Source organism: Amblyomma americanum, chromosome 7, assembly GCF_052857255.1.
Source record: "Amblyomma americanum isolate KBUSLIRL-KWMA chromosome 7, ASM5285725v1, whole genome shotgun sequence".
NCBI lineage: Eukaryota > Metazoa > Arthropoda > Arachnida > Ixodida > Ixodidae > Amblyomma > Amblyomma americanum.
In genome coordinates this window covers 81,664,550-81,683,478 of record NC_135503.1, presented here as the reverse complement: position 1 = coordinate 81,683,478, position 18,929 = coordinate 81,664,550, and the positions used below count along the sequence as shown (strand labels likewise).

At 47.4% G+C, this 18,929-nt stretch overlaps 1 protein-coding gene across 1 annotated transcript in view; it reads left to right on the top strand.

Annotated features, from left to right (window-relative positions):
• The window catches only part of LOC144099356 (uncharacterized), a 48,047-nt gene that overhangs the window by 18,174 nt on the left and 10,944 nt on the right, over positions 1-18,929 (top strand). The window contains exons 5-7 of the mRNA XM_077632585.1: positions 2,272-2,474; positions 4,626-4,794; positions 8,460-8,735. Of these exons, the coding sequence (XP_077488711.1) occupies positions 2,272-2,474; positions 4,626-4,794; positions 8,460-8,735 (648 nt within the window). The remainder of the gene's footprint in view (positions 1-2,271; positions 2,475-4,625; positions 4,795-8,459; positions 8,736-18,929) is intronic.

The window sequence follows — 18,929 nt, the reverse complement described above, 5'->3', positions numbered from 1 at the left end:
CTTTCCCCCCAAAACCAATTATTATTATTATTACTATTACATAGCTCATTTTTCTGCGTCTCAAATGTCGAGCACTGACAGCTATTAAATTCTTCTGTTTGTAAGAGTTGACATATTTGTCTGTGCGAACTTTCCACCCACGTTTTCTCAAGTAGTCTTAGATTTGTCTTTTTTTGCGCACTTACAATAGGGACCATATTATTATAAGCTGCTCATTTTTCCGTTGTCAAGTTCGCGTCCATTGCTTCCTCTTTTAATAGTAACTCTGTTTACCCCGCGGCTTTCAAGTGTCTGTGGCAAGTGACAGGGCCATTGGGTGGTTGGCGACTGACCATTGCCTGCATATAGCAGCCAGTGGCCTCAGTGGCCGGGTGCGGTCACCCGCTGTTCAAAGAGCGCTGCGATGCACATCACCATAGGATGCATACTGCATCCAACTTCAGCCGTTGTTAAGGCACTGTCGCCAACCAACCAATGGCCGGGTTGCTTGCCACACACGCGCTTAAGCCGCCGGTATATCTGAGTGACTACCAACTGCGCACCGAATGGAAGCAAATTGGACAATGGAAAATGTACAGCTTACAAAGTGCGACCTCTGCCACCAGTTGTTCCATAACTGTCTTGTTATAACACTAACCTCAACAGTGCTGAGCCCTATTTTGTGGAGTCGAATTAAACCTTCTTTACTAATCGTGATTAATGTTCCTATGCACACCCTAAGCGTTTTTCAAGCAAACGAGGCAGTTATTTCCGTTGCCGTATTCATTTTTCCAGTAGTCATTCCCACGCCGCATCAACTCTTACTCAAATTGTCTAAAAAGAATTTGTGAACACTCAGATCCAGAACAAACTGGAAGAGTAAAGTTGCTCCAAGCAGGCGTAAGACTTTCCAATCTAAGCAGTCGCCTGAACAATGGGCGGATAATGATTGTCCGCCCTCGCGCACAGGGTAGACACTATAGACGCGCCTATGAGGACTCATATCATGCCGATGTTCCGTCTGTCTTTATATGTACACAATAATTTCAGGTACCTATATACCGACATTTTAGTAAGGCGTTGCTTGCAGTCTTAGAGCTTCAAACACCAGCAGTAGAAGGAGACCGAGGGAGTGAAAGCAAAATATTGTAATTAAAGAACGACCGAGTTTATGTTTGCCTCCGTAAAGGATAGCTTTATTAATCTACTATAATAAATGTATATATATATATACACACTATGTGAAAATAATCGATTGCTTCAGTGCAGTCGAACTAGTAAACACATTTTCCGGTTTCGCGCTTACGTACGTCCCTGAAGTCTCCATTTTGGGAGGCGGCCCGCCTGCCCACCGCGTCGTGGGCAATTTGCTAGGTCTGTACACATGGTAGGTCTTCACCTGGGCGAAGGCCTTCAGTGTAAATGCCTTCGATAAATACTTCAAGGGCAAAGGCCTTCTGGTAAAGGCTTTTATGGTGAAGACATTCGTGATAAATGCCTTCCGGGTAAAGATGGTGGTGATGATGAATTTTTATTATGGGAAAGGGCTTCTGAGACCAAAGAGGGCCATGGCACAATATATTTTCTGGTACGCAAGGTAGGGTCACAGACCCATTTCACAATAAATTCATCCTAAAGAAACTGAGCACCAGACCAGGAGAAGCTTCCATTGTATCATCGGTGTGTACCCGGCCCCAACGGATATCGAACACCGCACCTCACGCATGCGAGATGGATTCTCAGACCACTTCCTTTCGGGTAAATACCTTTAGGATAAAGGTATTTAGATCAAATGCCTTGTGCACCTAAGGACTTTAAGTGGCCAAAGTATTTACTGCTACTACACGATATTACGTGTTCAGCCGAGCTAAACTAACTGTATGAGTTTTTTGAACATATATGTAATTTACTTCCAGAGTTTATAAAGCAAACATTGCACGTAACCCTTGTATTCATTCTAATTCTCCAGACCGAAAGCATCTGCTGACTTTCGATAAAACTTCCCGTTTGCGAGATTCCGGTGCTTTTTTTATGAACCCACAGAAAAGGCACAACAGCGTGAAGCAATAACGTGAACAAGTTTCCATCAAGTTTTTGGAGTTTAATTTTCAGAACTTTTCTCAACCAATAACGTCGCACTCTCGCGATATATACAACAGAGTTTTGCCTTCTCATCTATTTCTTTAATGAGGACGACACATTAGAGAAAGGAGCCTTCAAAAAGGAGGTGATAGCCGGCTATCCGGTCGTTTCTCTCTCTCATCAGTTAACTAGAGTTCATCCCACGTACAGGGCTTTTTCGCCACGGGTCCAGCGGAAGGCTTCGTGTCGACGGCTGCATTTCGAGACTTGGACGAAGCTTCATTCCGAGAGGTGCCTATCCCTGACCCACGAGACTGCATACTTGGAATCTGCTACACGTCTGGTACTACGGACCTCCCCAAGGGTGTCGTCATCACACACTACGGCTTTGTGGCCAACATGGCCACTGCAGGGTGAGCGTGTAGACTCTTTTGAACACTTGGGGACGATGCAAGGCAGCGCTGTGCGTGATAGAAAAAAACGTCGAAAAAGGCCTCAACGGAATTAGCAGCGCACAAAAAAGAGTCTGCTCAACACTGTCCGCCACAGCTCGCAATCTTCTAACAACCTTCTGGGAAAGGCACAGAAAACTGAGTAACGAGAGAGATGTCGAAGCATAAATAAATATGAAAGTATAAACAGAAGCTGACGGCTGTTCCATAATTGACGTGACTTTACAGGAGCCTGTACGACCTGCTAAAACAAATAAAGAGCCGCTTTCATCAACGACGCTAGGCACGAATATATTATCCTTTACAGAATAAGCGCCAAATACCTCAGGATAGGTTATAGTTGCTGGCTGAAAAGATGTCAGATAGCATTTCATTCAGGCTGATTCAAAAAGCGTGCCCAACTCTACGAGTCCTCGCGTAACATGTGACAAAGGACCTGAATATTATCTAACGCTTATATCTACTATGCACGATGAGATCAACAGCAATTTCTTGATTTACTGCACTGCACATTGCTCATAAAATTGCTGTTACTATAGAAAAACAGGAAGATTTGAAGGTTTGTACAAACGAAATGCCATAATCAGAAGTGCGCAACAGAGTTAGTGTAATAAGAGGTCCCAAATTAAAACTGCCAGGGGGTCTCCCGTGAGGAATACATGGTCATAAGTAAAGAACTTTTGCAGACATGAGCTGGAAGAAATATATCTAAATTGAAACCATTCAGCACAAATTGCTGCATTGAACCAGTTATACTATAGCTAAAAGTCGGAGAATCTTTCAATATAAAAATGGCATAAAACGGCAAAGGCACAAGAGCATGGTAGAAGAAGACAAAATCATCAAATACTGAAGGGCTATGTATGGACGCAGACATAAGAAAAAGGAAAAGGAGGCAAATCGAAATATTGCAAATGAGGAACAATTCTGAACGTTTACTGAAGCAGTGAGAGACTTAATAATGAAAGTAAGGGAGCCTAAGGTATGGCTTGAGGTTGATTAAGTTGTTAACAGGTAGCTCTTTATTAAGGTGGGGAATGTAGGCTGCGAACGCGCTGGTTTGGTTTCTAGTGCTAACGAATTCCAATCTTTTTTGGCAGAAAAAAGCAGTTTGTTTAGCATAGTCAGTGCTCACTTCTGGTAGTAGCATATTGTGTTCTTCAGATTACCGGGCATTGGCATTATTAGCTAGGAAATATGCGCAGAAACCGAGAAGCTGATTATTATCATTAAGGGCGCGGCAATTTAGAATGCGTAGCCTGCGGTTAAGGAGGCATCCTAACTGCAGAATGTTAACGGAGTAAATAGGTGACGTAGGAGCTGGTTGTGGTGATAAAAGAAACATAGCAACCCTCTTGATTGTCAATAAGAGAACTGCATGAAAAATGATATGAATAGGTATTACCCACGATGATGTGCAATATTGAAGGCGACTGTTATTGAAAACGTAATACATGTCTAAGAGAACCGAGCGTTGAAAGTAATATCTCGTTTTTCTTAACTCCATGATGCGAAAAAAAATTTTCGCTGATGAATGTGGTGTGTGTAATTAAATTTTAGATTGCAGTCAAAGTGAGGCGAAGAAATGTAGTGGATTCGGAGGCACGAATGATATCTCCGAAGTTAACATGTGAGCTCGTGGTAGCTTGTTTTGATGGGGGCGGAATGTCGTGAAAGTGGTTTTTGTGGGGTCCAGTTGTTGCAAGTTACTTTTGCCCCATGAAAAATATTCTGAATGTCCATGTTTATTCTCTCTATAGGCGCATTAAATTCTTACCCTTAGAGAGAATTTTCCTATCATCAGCACAAAGCATACGTGTTGTGTTTCACCAAATGGATAATTAGTGTATCATAAACGCATCAGTGGAAATCTAAATGCGCAACAAATGCACCAGTGAACGAGGACATACACAATTATGAGTAAGGCAACAACCTATACATATATATATATATGCGCTTTTTGGTGCAAACAAAGTGCCTTTCGCGAATACTTGCAAGTGTACCTGGGTAAAATCATTTATTGCCCGTATGCCCTTCAAGTGCTCGTTTTTGAAGCGACGGCTGGTGTAATTTGATGAAATACCTTGCTCAGGACTTTTGGTGGTTTCGCAGGCCCTGCTTTAGCTGGGACGAGTCTGATGTGGCTCTTTCCGCGATGCCACTCATGCACGGTTCGGGCATTCTCATCATCACTTTCGGCGTTCTTCTGGGCACAACTATTGCCATCGAGTCCCTTGGCGCCAGCCTGCAACGAGTCAACGAGCTCATCACAAAGTATAAGGTGCTGCGGCCGCCGACCTGTTTAAAAGTTTTTTTCCACAATTATTTATTTTGTGCATTTATATGCGGAGATCCGTAAGCGCAGAGAGAATTATTCTAGTAATGTGCATTTCTGAAACTCGTCATGATATTGGAAAAGATTATATGAAGAAAAGTGGGGTCGGAGCAACGTATGCATCTGATTTAAGAGCATTTATGGGCAGGCTGTCTTCCCAGAAACAAAAAAATAAATGTCGAGATCCACGGTGGATAAAGGAACAAGGCGTCATTCCGGAAACTTGCAGAGTGAAGCACCTTGACCTCGTGGTAGTACTGATTGCTCCTGCGAGCTATGTCAAAATGAGTCATAACTCAACCTCACAATTTTCTGTGAACAATTACACTCGCTGCATATCTCAACGTCTCTTGTGAGTTCTCGCTGTGTCGTTTCTGAATCCATCGATCAGCAAGCTGTGCATCGTTCTCCAACTTTTACTTCCTTACACTACGTTTGATCCTTCTGCGATGAGAAATGCGCAGTTTTCCCGTGAATATAGTGGTTGCTTTCTGTGATGCAGTATCAAATTCGTTCAATGTGCTCCTGTAAAGTTGGTAACATTTGGCTTGTAACTGTACTCGCTCTCATTGCTCTGAAATTTTTCACACCTGCTAAGAAGTCTGGTAGCCCATATGCACAAAGTATGTCTGGGTATCAAGTTTTGGCTTTCTCGTTTTGTTCTAATTAAATCGTGTGCACGACTTTTCGTGAAACATGAGAGGTCTGAGATAAGTAATCAACGAACTATGTCAACGAAGGTTAGCTAAAACTATCTGAAGGAATAATGCTACTGTGCGGGTGGCTGTTGAAAAAGCTAAAAATTTTGTTGTCATCACCGTGCTCTACTGCTTAGTAAGACAATGAATGTGTCTGGTATATCAGGACACCAGCAAATATCTGCAAATAAACTCAGTGGGTTGTTTGTCAGCTGACAGTCGTGTTTGGTCAGTCGATATAGTTAGCGATGTGGCTATCTACATTGATCTTAGTGGTCTACTACTAAAACGCCCGATCTCAGATTCTTCCGACGTTTGTCTGTTCAAAGCCTATGGCAGGTGGATGGAAGGTAGCCCACTCGACATGGTAGAGAGGTGCAAGTCTTCCCACTGGTTTGTGGTCGGCATGCCTGCAGGCTTAATGGTAATCAATGCAAAACACTTTATGGCAACACACCATACGGCGGCGAGTGGGGTTTCGAGCCTGCGGCGGCCGGAACGAATCAGCTTCACTGTCCACTGCATTGCACAACTACGTCACCACCGCTTGTTTTCTTTTTTTCCTACATCACCGATGCAGTCGAAAATCTTTCGCGTTTAACCACCAGTCGCTCGCTCTAGTTCGTATTTGACCTAACCAGGCTAAATCGTTCGTAATATTTTATGCGCCTTTTTTGTCTCGGAACTACAACTCTATAAGGGTGCGCTTGTATGAAATAGCAGATCGTTAAGTAACTCACGCTACAAACCATAGATATGTTCGGGGAATTACAAAGCTCCGGAAAGGAATCCACTGCAACGTATCTTTTACTTGAAGCTAAAAGACATTTCATGTGTTCAGGATGTAAAAAATATTGTCCTGAACCAACCTGCCTGAGTTTAATCCCTGGACTGCGCAATGAGTATTTTCACATGCTCCACACGCCTCACTAGTTCAGTTCACAAATGATGTTTTCCACGTTGATTTGCGAAGCTATTGACTAAAATACTAAACGCCTTATATAGTGCTTTCGGTACAAAAGCGCGTGGAGTATTTTTACGCAGGGAAGAGTTACCGTAGCCGAGAGGTGGTAAGGTAATTTTATTGGAGAGGGTTTACGCACCGAAGTGGGATCTGGGATATAGCGGACACTGTAAAAAAGGGCTGTGGATTAGTATTTACCGCCTGCGGTTCATTAATAGGCACTGACATCCCACATCACGCGGGTGTTTTTTATTTATTTCGCCTGCATCGAAATACGTCTGGCACGGCGAGCACAGAACCCGTGACCGTGGTATCAGCAGCTGAACGCCAAATCTACTGAGCCGCTGGGGAATGAGATAGGAAAAGTAAACTGCATAAGGCAGTCATTAACTTTGTTTCCTTCAATGGAGATCGCCGCCCATAGCGTAGATTTGTTCCGGGGATGATAAAAACTGATGATGCATTTTAATGGCGCAAGCGCAGCTTCGCCGAAGAGCTCTATGATACAAGATATTTTTGTTGACAAAAGGTTGTGTCAACGACCAATTCTAAAAACAATTCTCCCCTAGGAAGCATCAGGCGAGGGGCAAGCTTGTACTCATTGTATCACCGGCGGGTACCCGGCGCCATTGGGGATCAAACCCAAGTGCCTCCCGCATCGGAGTTGGATGCCCAAATAGGCTAAAAGTGCGTTAAGGAAGGCTAGAAGTTCGTGTTGTTCACTTTTAACGCGACTGAGTTAAGGCTCATGTTCTCCAGAATATCTAGCGTCGTCTTCGTTGGCGTTGTGAGCGAAAATATCTCTGGTGAAGCAACCAAGGTGGACTACGTAGGTCACGTGACATCGTGGAGTCATCCCAACCTACAAATCCAGATTGTGAGCAAACTGACAACCGTAGCAGGCGGGAGTTAAATTACAGATTTGACGCGAGAAGTTTCTAGGCATGAGCAACCTGTGTCACACAAGCCCTACCGATGCAGCACTCGCCTTAGCAAGGCAGTGCCGCATCGCTTAACCGCTGCACCAATCCCCATGTTGTGGTATAAGGACTCCCAGGGATCTATGAAAGAGAAACCCTTTAACGATATCGATTAATGTTCATAAGGTGGACCTTAATTATCCCCTCCAATTTTTAAGGCACATTTTTTAAAGAGTGGATGTTTATTTGGGAGCAATCGTTCCGGAATGCAAAATCCTCCTCCAATCGTCGTCGCCTAATGATACTGGACGAACTGAGCAAAATTTCATGTAGATCACACTCTCATCATATAGATTTAAACCATTCATAAGCAACCCTCAACGTTCGAGCGTCTGTATATTACGAATCGTAATTAACATCAATTACGATAGGCTGTTGGTGACCATTATAGCTTATGAAACACTACGTGTCATGCGCCTTTACTAGGGTAGCTTCCCTGAGCTAAACTGAGATATCAATATACCAAAACACTTACGTGTTGTTAGTCGAAGATTAAATCCCTTTAAACACGACTGATTGCGTCCTATGATGTAAACCAAAACGAGTCTTAATTAGACTTTAAATGAGAAGAGAGATCTTTTCAACACCCTAGAAAAAATAAGCCCCGTTCCTTCCTTCTTAGACCAAATATAACTTGCAAATATAACTTTTCCCACTTATTCTTTCTGCCAACCCTCACGCACAACCGCAGCTGAAAACATGCGGACATTTGCTTCGTGGTTCAAGTAGTTTGTTCCCCCTGCATGTTATCAATTTCGCGTTTCCATAGTGGCACTCTTTTCTCCTGTTCGAGAAAACGACCGGCACTGCAACTACGACTGACGCTTCGGAAAGATTTCCCTAAATATAATAAGCTCGTTTCTCTTTGGCATTCCTGGGCCTCCTCAGTTATCGTTTCTCATCGCGATATCTGCATTTCACCTTCATAGATTGGTACTTGTGAGCCTGACATGTCATCTTTCATTCTAGGTGACATCTCTGACTCTACTTTCTGCGCACTTAGCCTCATTGGTGGCAGAAATGCAGAAGACCGGAATCCGCCTAGCAGGCGTGCGGCGCATCGGCACCGGCGGCAGCATGCTCACAGAGAGCAGCCGTAAGAGCTTGCAGGCCGTGTTCCCTGACTTGGAGTGCGTGGTAAACGGGTACGGCTTGACCGAGTCTATGGGTATCCTCTGCTCTCCCTCCATCCACGCTGCCAGTGGGACCGACGTCGGCTTTCCCGCTCCGCGGACGCAGATCAAGGTAAGCTCCCGGGAAGGCCTAACAGCGAGAAGTGTGCTTTTTCATAGGCTTGTTTCTTCTCTACAAGTTGCGGAGGAGTCTATGACACCCCAATAGCTACATACAAATGCTTTTACCCCGTGTACACAGAACACGGTACTACCAAACATAGCAGCTGGCCGGATGAGCACTGAAACGCTTGTCATCTAGCGCATTCTTTGATGGAATTAGACATTATTCCGTCAAAACAGAATTCATCCCACTCAGAACGGGACTATTTATTACTTCATTCAAGGAGCCCATACTAGGTGGTGAGAAGGAACATCTGGGATTTTGTTTATTATTTATTTATTTAATTTTCTTTCTCTCCAGAGAAAATGGAGCAGGAGCTGAAGGCACATGGGTTGACAGAGGCTCCTGCCTCATATAGCAACTTTCGGCATTCAGTGCACACTGGTCACAAACATAATGGGTACAATGTTTACACACATACACATACATTTGTGGTCGAACCAAAAATAAGCATAATGTTACAAATGTATGCAATAAGCGCCAAAACACTACTTACAATAAAGGTTATGCATCTGCACATACAATACCGATATACCTAAACATACATACAGCTTGTAAATGATAATACAAGGAGTTTATATTTTCGCTGGCCAGAAACGATAACAGACAACGGCATTATGACAACGAAACGGGTTTGCTCAGCAAAATAAGTTTTCACACATTTATTAAGCACGGGTTGTTGACATTAAACCTCGCCCTCTACGGTATTTAGCAAGTAAGGAACATGGAAGTGGAGGCTCTGTCTTCCATACTTCTTTTTGGTGACCGGTATTCTTCTTCTTTGTTTGCTCATGGTGTACTTTGATTTAAGAAGATCGGTTGTACTGTTGTGCCATTTATTCTTATTAATATTGTCACCGATAAACGGTCGAAGCACAGACCAGGTTTAACAAGACTTGCTGGGCGAGAAAGTCAGCAGGGCGCTCGAGTGCGAAAGATGACATTCCTCTAGCCCCTAGAATGCTCAAGGCATGACAATTCCAAGCTAAAATAGTTCGGCCGCGGTATGGCGCCACTGGATAGATTGGTACTCTGGCATTACTCCCCGTCTCATAAGGGAACGACTCGGTGCCGCAGAAATGAGAAGCAGGAAGACAATGGACGCCGCATTTGTCTGGGGCTGGTGTAGACGTGTCTGAAGCGCTAGCGGGCGTGGAACGGCTTCATCCGTGCGACATGAACAACTTCGGAGGTCGGCCGTCTAGAGGAGCGAACTGTTCCCTGGGGAGAACTTCATAGTTCACCTCACTGACTTGGCGGAGTACCTCGTAGGGGCCAAAATATCGGCGCAGGAGCTTTTGGAGTGCCCACGCATGCCGATTGGGCTCCAAACCCAGACTTGTTCGCCGGGATGGTAACTAACAGCTCTGTGGCGGATGTTATTGCGGCAAGCGTCATGGGTTGGCTGGTGCCGGATGCGCTGTCGGGCGAGTTGGCGGGCGGCCTCGGCGTGACGAACGAATTGGGCAGCAGCCATAACAGATGAGGTGCTACTAGTCGGGAGCAACAAGGCGTCCAGCATATTTGTGGCTTCGCGACCATGCACTAAACGAAATGGAGTGAAGTGCATCGTTTCTTGTAAAGCAGTATTGTAAGCAAATGTGAAGTAAGAGAGTATGGTGTCCCAGTTCCGTTGGTCGAAGTCCACATACATGGAAATCATGTCGGCGATCGTCTTGTTGAGCCGTTCGGTGAGTCCGTTCGTTTGGAGGTAGTAAGCGGTTGTTTTGCGGTGACTTGTGCCACTAAGGCGCATAACCTCCTGCGTAAGTACCCGCGGTGGCTCAGTGGTTAGGGCGATCGACTACTGATCCGGAGTTCCCGGGTTCGAACCCGACCGTGGCGGCTGCGCTTTTATGGAGGAAAAACGCTAAGGCGCCCGTGTGCTGTGCGATGTCAGTGCACGTTAAATATCCCCACGTGGTCGAAATTATCCCGGAGCCCTCCACTACGGCACCTCTTTCTACCTTTCTTCCTTCACTCCCTCCTTTCCCTTTCTTTATGGCGCGGTTCCGGTGTCCAATGATATGAGACATACGGCACCATTTCCTTTCCCCAAAAAACCAATTAAAAAATAAGGGCCGAGGTGAACGCCGTTTCCCTGTCAGTTACAACAATGATGGGTGCACCGTGATGAAGCACAATATTTTGAGCGAAAAAGTTCGCAGTTTCGTCAGCGGCACCACGAGGGAGATCTTTAGTTTCACATTACCGGCTGGGGTAGTCGGTGGCGACCACAATGTAGCGGTTACCCAGCGAGAACTCCGTAAATGGGCAGAGCAAGTCTATGCCTACTTGGTGGAAGGCGACTTGAGGCAGATCAATAGGCTGCAGTAGGCCGGCTGGCGTAGTCGGCGGCGTCTTGCGACGCTGGCCCTCGCGGCAAGTTCGGACGTAATGCTGGACAATTGCAGCGACCCTGGGCCAGCAGTATTTTGGCGTATCCGCGCCAAAGTGCGGGAAAAACCAAGGTGATAAGAAGATGGGTCATCATGGCATGCCTGCAGGACTTTGTCGTGCGAGGACGCAGGTACGACGAGCAGATCGGCAGCTTCCCGCGGGTTCTAGTTTTTGTTTTGCAGAACTTCATGGCACAAACAGAATGACGACAGTGCACGTGAGAAGATTCGCGGGGGTGACTCAGCGCTTCCTTCAAGATACTCAATGAGAGGCCGTAGTTTGCCGTCGTCTCTTTGGTGTTCAGCGTGAAAGGACGTCGAGATGGCGCTGAGAAAGACAGAATCGGCGTGAGTATCAGCTCGGTTGTCCTCGATAGGAGGACGAGACAGACAGTCGGCAACACTGTGCTTCCTACCGGACTTATAAACGATTGTGACATCGAAGTTTTCAAGGCGAAGACTCCAGCGTGCAAGCCGTCCAGAGGGATCTTTGAGGTTCGCCAGCCAACGCAACGAATGGTGATCGCTGACGACTCTAAAAGGGCGGCCATATAAATACGGGCGAAATTTGGTCACTGCCCACACAATTGCCAGACATTATTTTTCAGTGGTGAAATAGTTCGCCTCCGAGCATGACAAGGTGCGGCTTGCGTAGGCGAATACGCGTTCGAGACCATCCTGCCACTGCACAAGGACCGCACCGAGGCCGATGTTGCTGGCGTCTGTGTGCAGTTCAGTCTCGGCTAACCCGTGGAAGTGGCCAAGGATGGGCGTACTTTGGAGGCGAGTGCGGAGGTCTTCGAAGGCCTCTTGTTGCCCGAAAAGAACGGTTCAGCATCTTTCGTGAGGCGGGTGAGCGGGTCAGCGATCTGGCAGAAGTTCGGCACAAAGCGCCGATAATAGGCGCAGAGACCCAGAAAGCGGCTCACACGGCGCTTATCGGTGGGCACAGGAAAAGGAGTCCGGACAGCAGTGTTATCGGGATCAGGGATGACTCCTTTAGCGCTCACGGTGTGGCCGATAAACTTACACTCCTGAAAAGCAAAGTGACACTTTTCTGGCTTCAGGGAAAGACCGACCGAACGAATTGCTGCGAACATAGCGCGCAGGCGCCTTACGTGCTCTTCGAACGTGGCGGAGAAGATGACTACGTCATCCAGGTACACGAGGCAGGACTGCCATTTTAGATCGGCAAGCACGGTGTCCATCATCCGCTGGAATGCGGCAAGAGCAGAACACAGGCCGAAAGGGAGCACCCGGAATTCGTACAGACCATCCGGTGTAATAAAGACGGTCTTTTCCCGGTCGCGTTCCTCCACCTCGATTTGCCAATAGCAACTGCGTAAATCTAGCGACGAGAAGTGCGTGGCGTGGCGTAGCCGGTCCAGGGAGTCATCAATGCGTGGTAGAGGATAAACGTCTTTTTTGGCGACATTGTTTAGACGTCAACACAGAACCGTAGGGTTCCATCTTTTTTCACCGCTAGAACAACAGGGGATGCCCACGGGGTCGTTGAACTCTGCATCACAACCAGCAGCATATCTTGAACTTGTCGGCGAATGGCATCACGCTCCTTCGAAGAGATTCTATTAGGCGGCTGGCATAACGGTCGCTGGTTTGCATCAACTATAATGCGGTGCTCAGTGAGCGGAGTCTGCCTAACCTTGGAGCGCGAGGCAAAACAGTCGCGCAAAGATTCGATAATGCTCTCCAGACAGCGTTTCTTATTAGACCGGAGGTTCGGGTTCACGTCGGTTTTTATTTGAGTGGTCGGTGCCTCCACGGATGCCGAGATTTCGGACAACGCGTGCGTTCCCGCGAATTCGCAAAGTTCGAAACAAGCAACCGCTGTTTTGCCAGGCAGCCAGGCAAACACTCCAATCGAATCCAATCCAATCCTCGGAGCTGTGCTGACGTGTCTCGCATGGGCTCCCGCCTCGAAGCCCCTTTTCGGCAGAAAGAGTCAGCCTTCGGGCTCGAATATTTTGGACGACATCCGGGCCATTGTCCAGTGCCTGCTGCAGCCGGATTTTGCCAATCTACGGACACCTAGGCATATTGCCGGCTGACTGCCGGCCTAGCCATCGAGCTCGACCTAGCTCGTCACCTCTCCGCCGGGAACTGAGCGCCCAGGGACCCGCACAGATGGAGTACGCCGTGGAAGGCGAGAAAATATCACCGTCGGAGCGCGAGGCCGGAAAATGGGAAACCATTCTTCGTTACCACGACCGACAACGAGGCCTGAAGAATAAAGGGCCCGCATCAACCGACGACGAGCCTGCGCAGGGGCACGGCCAAGGCAAGTCTAATTCCAATTTTCCATCGCGAAAGAACGGGAAGAAGCTACTTGCACTCAGCAAGAAAGCCCTTCTCCCGCGCTTACCGACCGACGACTACAAAATCGTCTGCCGACCACAAGGTTGGAATCTGAGGGACTTTGCGCCCGGACTACTACTCTTCTGCGCCTGCGAGGTGGCCAGGCTGCCGTATGATACGGTGAAGAATGAAGACATTATCAGAGTCAATACGGCCAACAACACCTTTACGCTATGCACGCCCGATCGTCAACGGGCGACTGCATACGCCAATATTGAAAAACTGAACCTCCAAGATCAAACCTACAACGTAACGTCGTACGTGGCGGCGCCCGAAGACTCGGTAAAAGGGGTCATTTACAACGCCTACGCGGGAGACTCGCCCGAAGCGGTTCGCCAAGGCTTCGGAAACCGAAACGAAGGAATAGAAGTTGTGGATGCCCGAAGGATCGGGAAATCCAGAACAATACAAATCACCTTTTTTGGAAAGAAGCTACCCAGCCAAGTAATCTATCAGTGCGGCATCTTTCGGGTCCACCCCTTCAGGGAGCAACATGAGGTATGCTACAACTGCAGGAGAGTAGGACACCGGGCCGATGTCTGCTACAAACCTACAACGAACCTTTGCCGCCGCTGCGGAGAAAATCACTCGCCTCCACCTGAGGGAGAACAGCCAACCTGCCAACCCGTATGCATCGTCTGCAACGGGGGCCACAACACAGGCAGCCGGAACTGCAAATTCCGGCTGCTCAACAAGAACAAACAAGGAACGCCCCATGGCAACCAGACACCCAAGCAAGGGGACAACGACTCATCACTACACGGACACCAGTCTAGGCCCAGGAAGAAGGAACACGGTGCTACCGGAAAAGGAGGAAGCCACAGCCGGAACAACTCCAGCTCCTTCCCGCCCCTGGGGAACCCTGCAGGGAACGACAAGAGAAGCTCAAGCCGCGGACGCAGCGATAGCCGCTCCAATAAAAAGGTGAGCTGGCCAGCAGAGGCCTCCCAATTTATTGACGCTCGAGAGAAGGAGTTTCAGATCCAACTACAATCCCGAGACAGAGAAATTGCCAGCCTTAAAAAAGAGTTGGCTGACATTAAACGCCTGTTACAAGCGCATCAGGTACAGAATGCCACTGCGGCTAGAATGCCACCCACCGCGTCCCAGGATTCGACCAATAATGCGATGGAAACAGACGCTATTTGCCACACTCCCTCCAACGCGTCCCAGCCTTCAGCCCATAACGCGACAGACACAGACGCCAGAATAGCAACTAAAAGACCGCATCCTACAAAAGAAGGCGAGGAATCCAAAAGAAAGGCCGAGGCTTCGGAAGCCGACACCCCGCAGCCGTCGAAAGCGCCTACCAAACTCAGTGCAGACATCAATACTCTGTCAGAGAGAACTAGCGCTATATCAACAGAACAAGCAACCTTCCAAGGCCTCGTTACTACCAAATTTGCAGAGATAGATATTCGCTTTGCAACACTAGAGGGACAGGTATCCCAAAAAGCCACCTGCATGCAGCAAATAATGGATAGGCTTACAACTATCGAGGCCCGCCTACCCCCCACCTTGGATCTGTCCACGACGCCACAACCATCTATAACCCAACATGGCACCACGCCAAAAATTTGAAATTTGGCAATGGAACTGCAGAGGCTTCCGCCGCAAGCGGGCCCACTTGCAGCTCCACATCCAACAAGCACCGTCTGTTCCAACCCCAGACGTGATTGCATTGCAAGAAGCTAGCGGCAGGGCTACACTGCCAGGCTATAAAGCATATCTGCCACCTCATTATGATACTAGTAACGCAGCCGGCTCCTTCACAGCCACTCTGGTGCATAGAAATATCACCGCAATTCAACATTTTATAAATGATTCGGAAGAAGATTACACCCTACTTGAAATAGTACCAAGGCAAAAAGGAGGCTCAAATCTCTTCATCCCTAATGTATACAACCCTCCCAGAAACAAAGGCAATGGACTCCCACACTTGTTGATAAACACAGTAAAGCTGGCTGCTAGGGCTCAACTATTAATTGTGGGAGACTTCAACGCTCAACACCCAGCATGGGGATATACCAAAGCAACTCCGAAAGGGAACCTGCTCTGGCAAATCATACAGTCACTAGGGCTCACAACGCTAAACAACCCGAGCGACCACACACGCATGGGTAACAGTGTATGTGTAGTCACATCTCCAGACTTATCCCTCTCTAAAAACGTCAAGGACGCAAAGTGGGTCAACACCGGGCAAAACCTTGGTAGTGATCACTTCATCCTTAGCATCACCTTCCCCACGACAAAACTTAAAAACAAAGCAAAAGAAATACGAACCACGGATTGGGACAAGTTCAGGCAACTTCGCGACAAAACAGCTCCAAAGGAGATCTCTAACCTTAGCGACTGGGTTATCTCCCTGAATGAGGATGTCAGCTCCACTAGCGTTGTGGTGCCAGTTGAGAAGGAGGAGCAGATTGCAGACTCAAAACTGTTACACCTGTGGCAGGCACAAAAAGGCCTCCAAAAACGCTGGAAGCAGCAAAAACACAACAAGCAACTACGCAAAAAGATCGCTGAAATCGAGAGGCGAATCGAGGAACATACACTTACTCTCCAAACACAACAATGGAACCAAATATGTGAAAGCGTCAATGGACAGCTCGGAAATAAGAAGACATGGCATCTTCTAAGACACCTGCTCGATCCAGAACAAACACGTCCCGTGCAACAAAGTCAACTGTAGAGACTCATACATAAATATGAGGGTACAACTGAAGACCTAATCAAAGAGCTAGCAGAACGTTATCTAAACACGGATGATAGTACCACACAACCAGACTACCGGGGGACTCATAATCCAAATTTAGACGCAGACATCACAGACGGAGAGGTCTGGTACGCAATTGGAAAACGGCGGACAACATCTGCGGCAGGACCAGACAAGGTAACAAATAAGACTCTCAGGAACTTAGACGCAACGTCGATCGCGGCGGTTACAGACCTTATGAACAAATACTGGCATGCAGGCAACATACCACCAGAGTGGAAACACGCGAAAATCACTTTTATTCCTAAAGCGGGTCAGAAACTCAGCACTGAGAATCTACGCCCAATTTCATTAACATCATGCCTAGGCAAACTCATGGAGCATGTCATCCTCAATAGGCTCCAAAACTATGCGGATGACATGAACCTCCTACCTGAAACAATGTTAGGATTCAGGGCCCGACTATCTACCCAGGACATTCTCTTGCAGCTTAACAAGGACATAATTGAAGCTGACGAGGGAACAGGAACGAAAGCAATATTGGGTTTAGACCTTGTTAAAGCTTTCGACAACGTCACCCACAAAGCCATCTTGACAAACTTGTCAGAAATCAACCCCGGAGAAAGGACGTACAAATACATCCGATCCTTCCTCACTAACAGAACAGCAGTGATAACGGTCGGAACAATAGAGTCTGCCCCAATCAAACTAGGAAGTAAAGGAACGCCACAGGGCTCCGTCCTGTCCCCTTTCCTTTTTAACCTCTCCCTCATCAAAATTCCCCCCAAACTGGCACAAATACCAGACCTACATCACACGTTCTATGCAGATGACATCACACTTTGGGTCACCAAAGGATGCGAAGGCTACATAGAAGACACACTCAAAGCAGCAGTGGACATCATCGAGGCATGCGCATGGGATTCCGGCCTCACTTGTTCTGAGCAAAAATCTGAACTCTTCGTGATCCGTCGTAAACAAAGAGGTAGGCGTACCACGACATCCCCCCCCGCAAATAAACGTCTATGTTAATGGCCGATCTGTCAAAGTGGTACAGACCATGAGAATACTGGGGTTGTATTTACAAACAAATGGAAAAATACTGACACACTCACTAAGCTAAAACGCACAGTAGAAGCGACGGCGCGATAACTCCGCCGCATAGCTAACCGCAGACAAGGGGTGAGGGAAAGAGATTTATGCCGCCTAGTGCAGGCCTTTGCGCTGAGCAGGATACTTTATGCCACCCCTTATCTGAAATTTTCGAAAGCAGAAAAGGACAAATTGGATAGCATGATACGGCAGGCCTATAAGGCTGCGTTAGGACTCCCACTAAATGCCTCAACCGAAAGGCTTATGAGGTTAGGAATACATAACACCTACAATGAACTGAAAGAAGCCCATTTAATGGCTCAAACAGCGCGATTAGCCAATTCCAGAACTGGCAGGAGTATTCTTACCAGGCTCGGAATTAACTTTCAACCTACGAATAACGATGTTAAAGTAGACTTACCCCGCGCCTATAGGACGGCCCTACTAATCAAACCACTCCCCAAAAACATGCACCCCTTACACCATGAGGGTAGAAGACAAGCACGAGCCAAAGCCTTACATAAGAAATACAGACATTGCGCTGCAACACTTCATGTAGGTGCGGCAGAATACAAAAATACCAATGCCTTTGCAGTTGTGGTTGTGAACGAGAATGGTGACCACATCGTCTCGGCGACAATCAAAACGAAATCCTCTGAAACGGCAGAAGAGGCGGCTATAGCCCTCGCCCTAGCAAATACCCAAGGGAGCATCATCCTCAGCGATTCCAAAATGGGTATCAATAATTTCGCTAAAGGGCGAATTACAAACACCTCCCTTAGAATCCTTAACGCAACCAAATTCTCACCAAATTATTCCGAATTGATATGGGTCCCAGCCCATTCGGGGAATCCGGGGAACGAGGCAGCCCACAATAAAGCCCCAGGTTTCGTCGACCGGGCAGTGGATGAGTCTGGCTCCCTGAATTTCACGAAGGACTCAAGGATAACATATCATGATCTCACCAATCATTTTAAACTAGAGAGGAGAATTTTCCCCCCTCCAGACAAAAGACTTACTAAAGAACAAGAGGTTACGTGGCGTCGTCTACAGACGAGATCGATACGCACCCCATCACTCCTCGCGCACATTTATCCAGATCTTTACAACCCAAACTGCAAACACTGCGGCCAACGTGCTACCTACGATCACATCCTGTGGGACTGCAAAATAGAGCCACCTCCGGGTGATCTAGTTACAGCTCCTTCTCTCGAGCGGTGGGAGACCGTGCTGGCTAGCTCTGACCCCAGAACGCAAGTTTTGGCGGTGGAGTGGGCTGACAAAGTCGTCGAGGGCTATGTACTCTCGACCACTTAACGCGACCTCTTGCCAAGCTCTTCCCGGCGAATAAAATGTTTTACAATCAATCAGGCAAACACAGAGGTACAGAACCAAAATTGGTCACCAGAAGTTCGGTTTGCCCACTGTTAAATTCAATAATTCCGCGCGATACACAGACTTGCCAACCGAGGAGCAGCGAGATGTTGGTTTCAGCGATCCCACGAGTGCTGAGGCTGTTATCGCACTCTACGGTAAAAAACATGCTGGCTCTTGACCGGA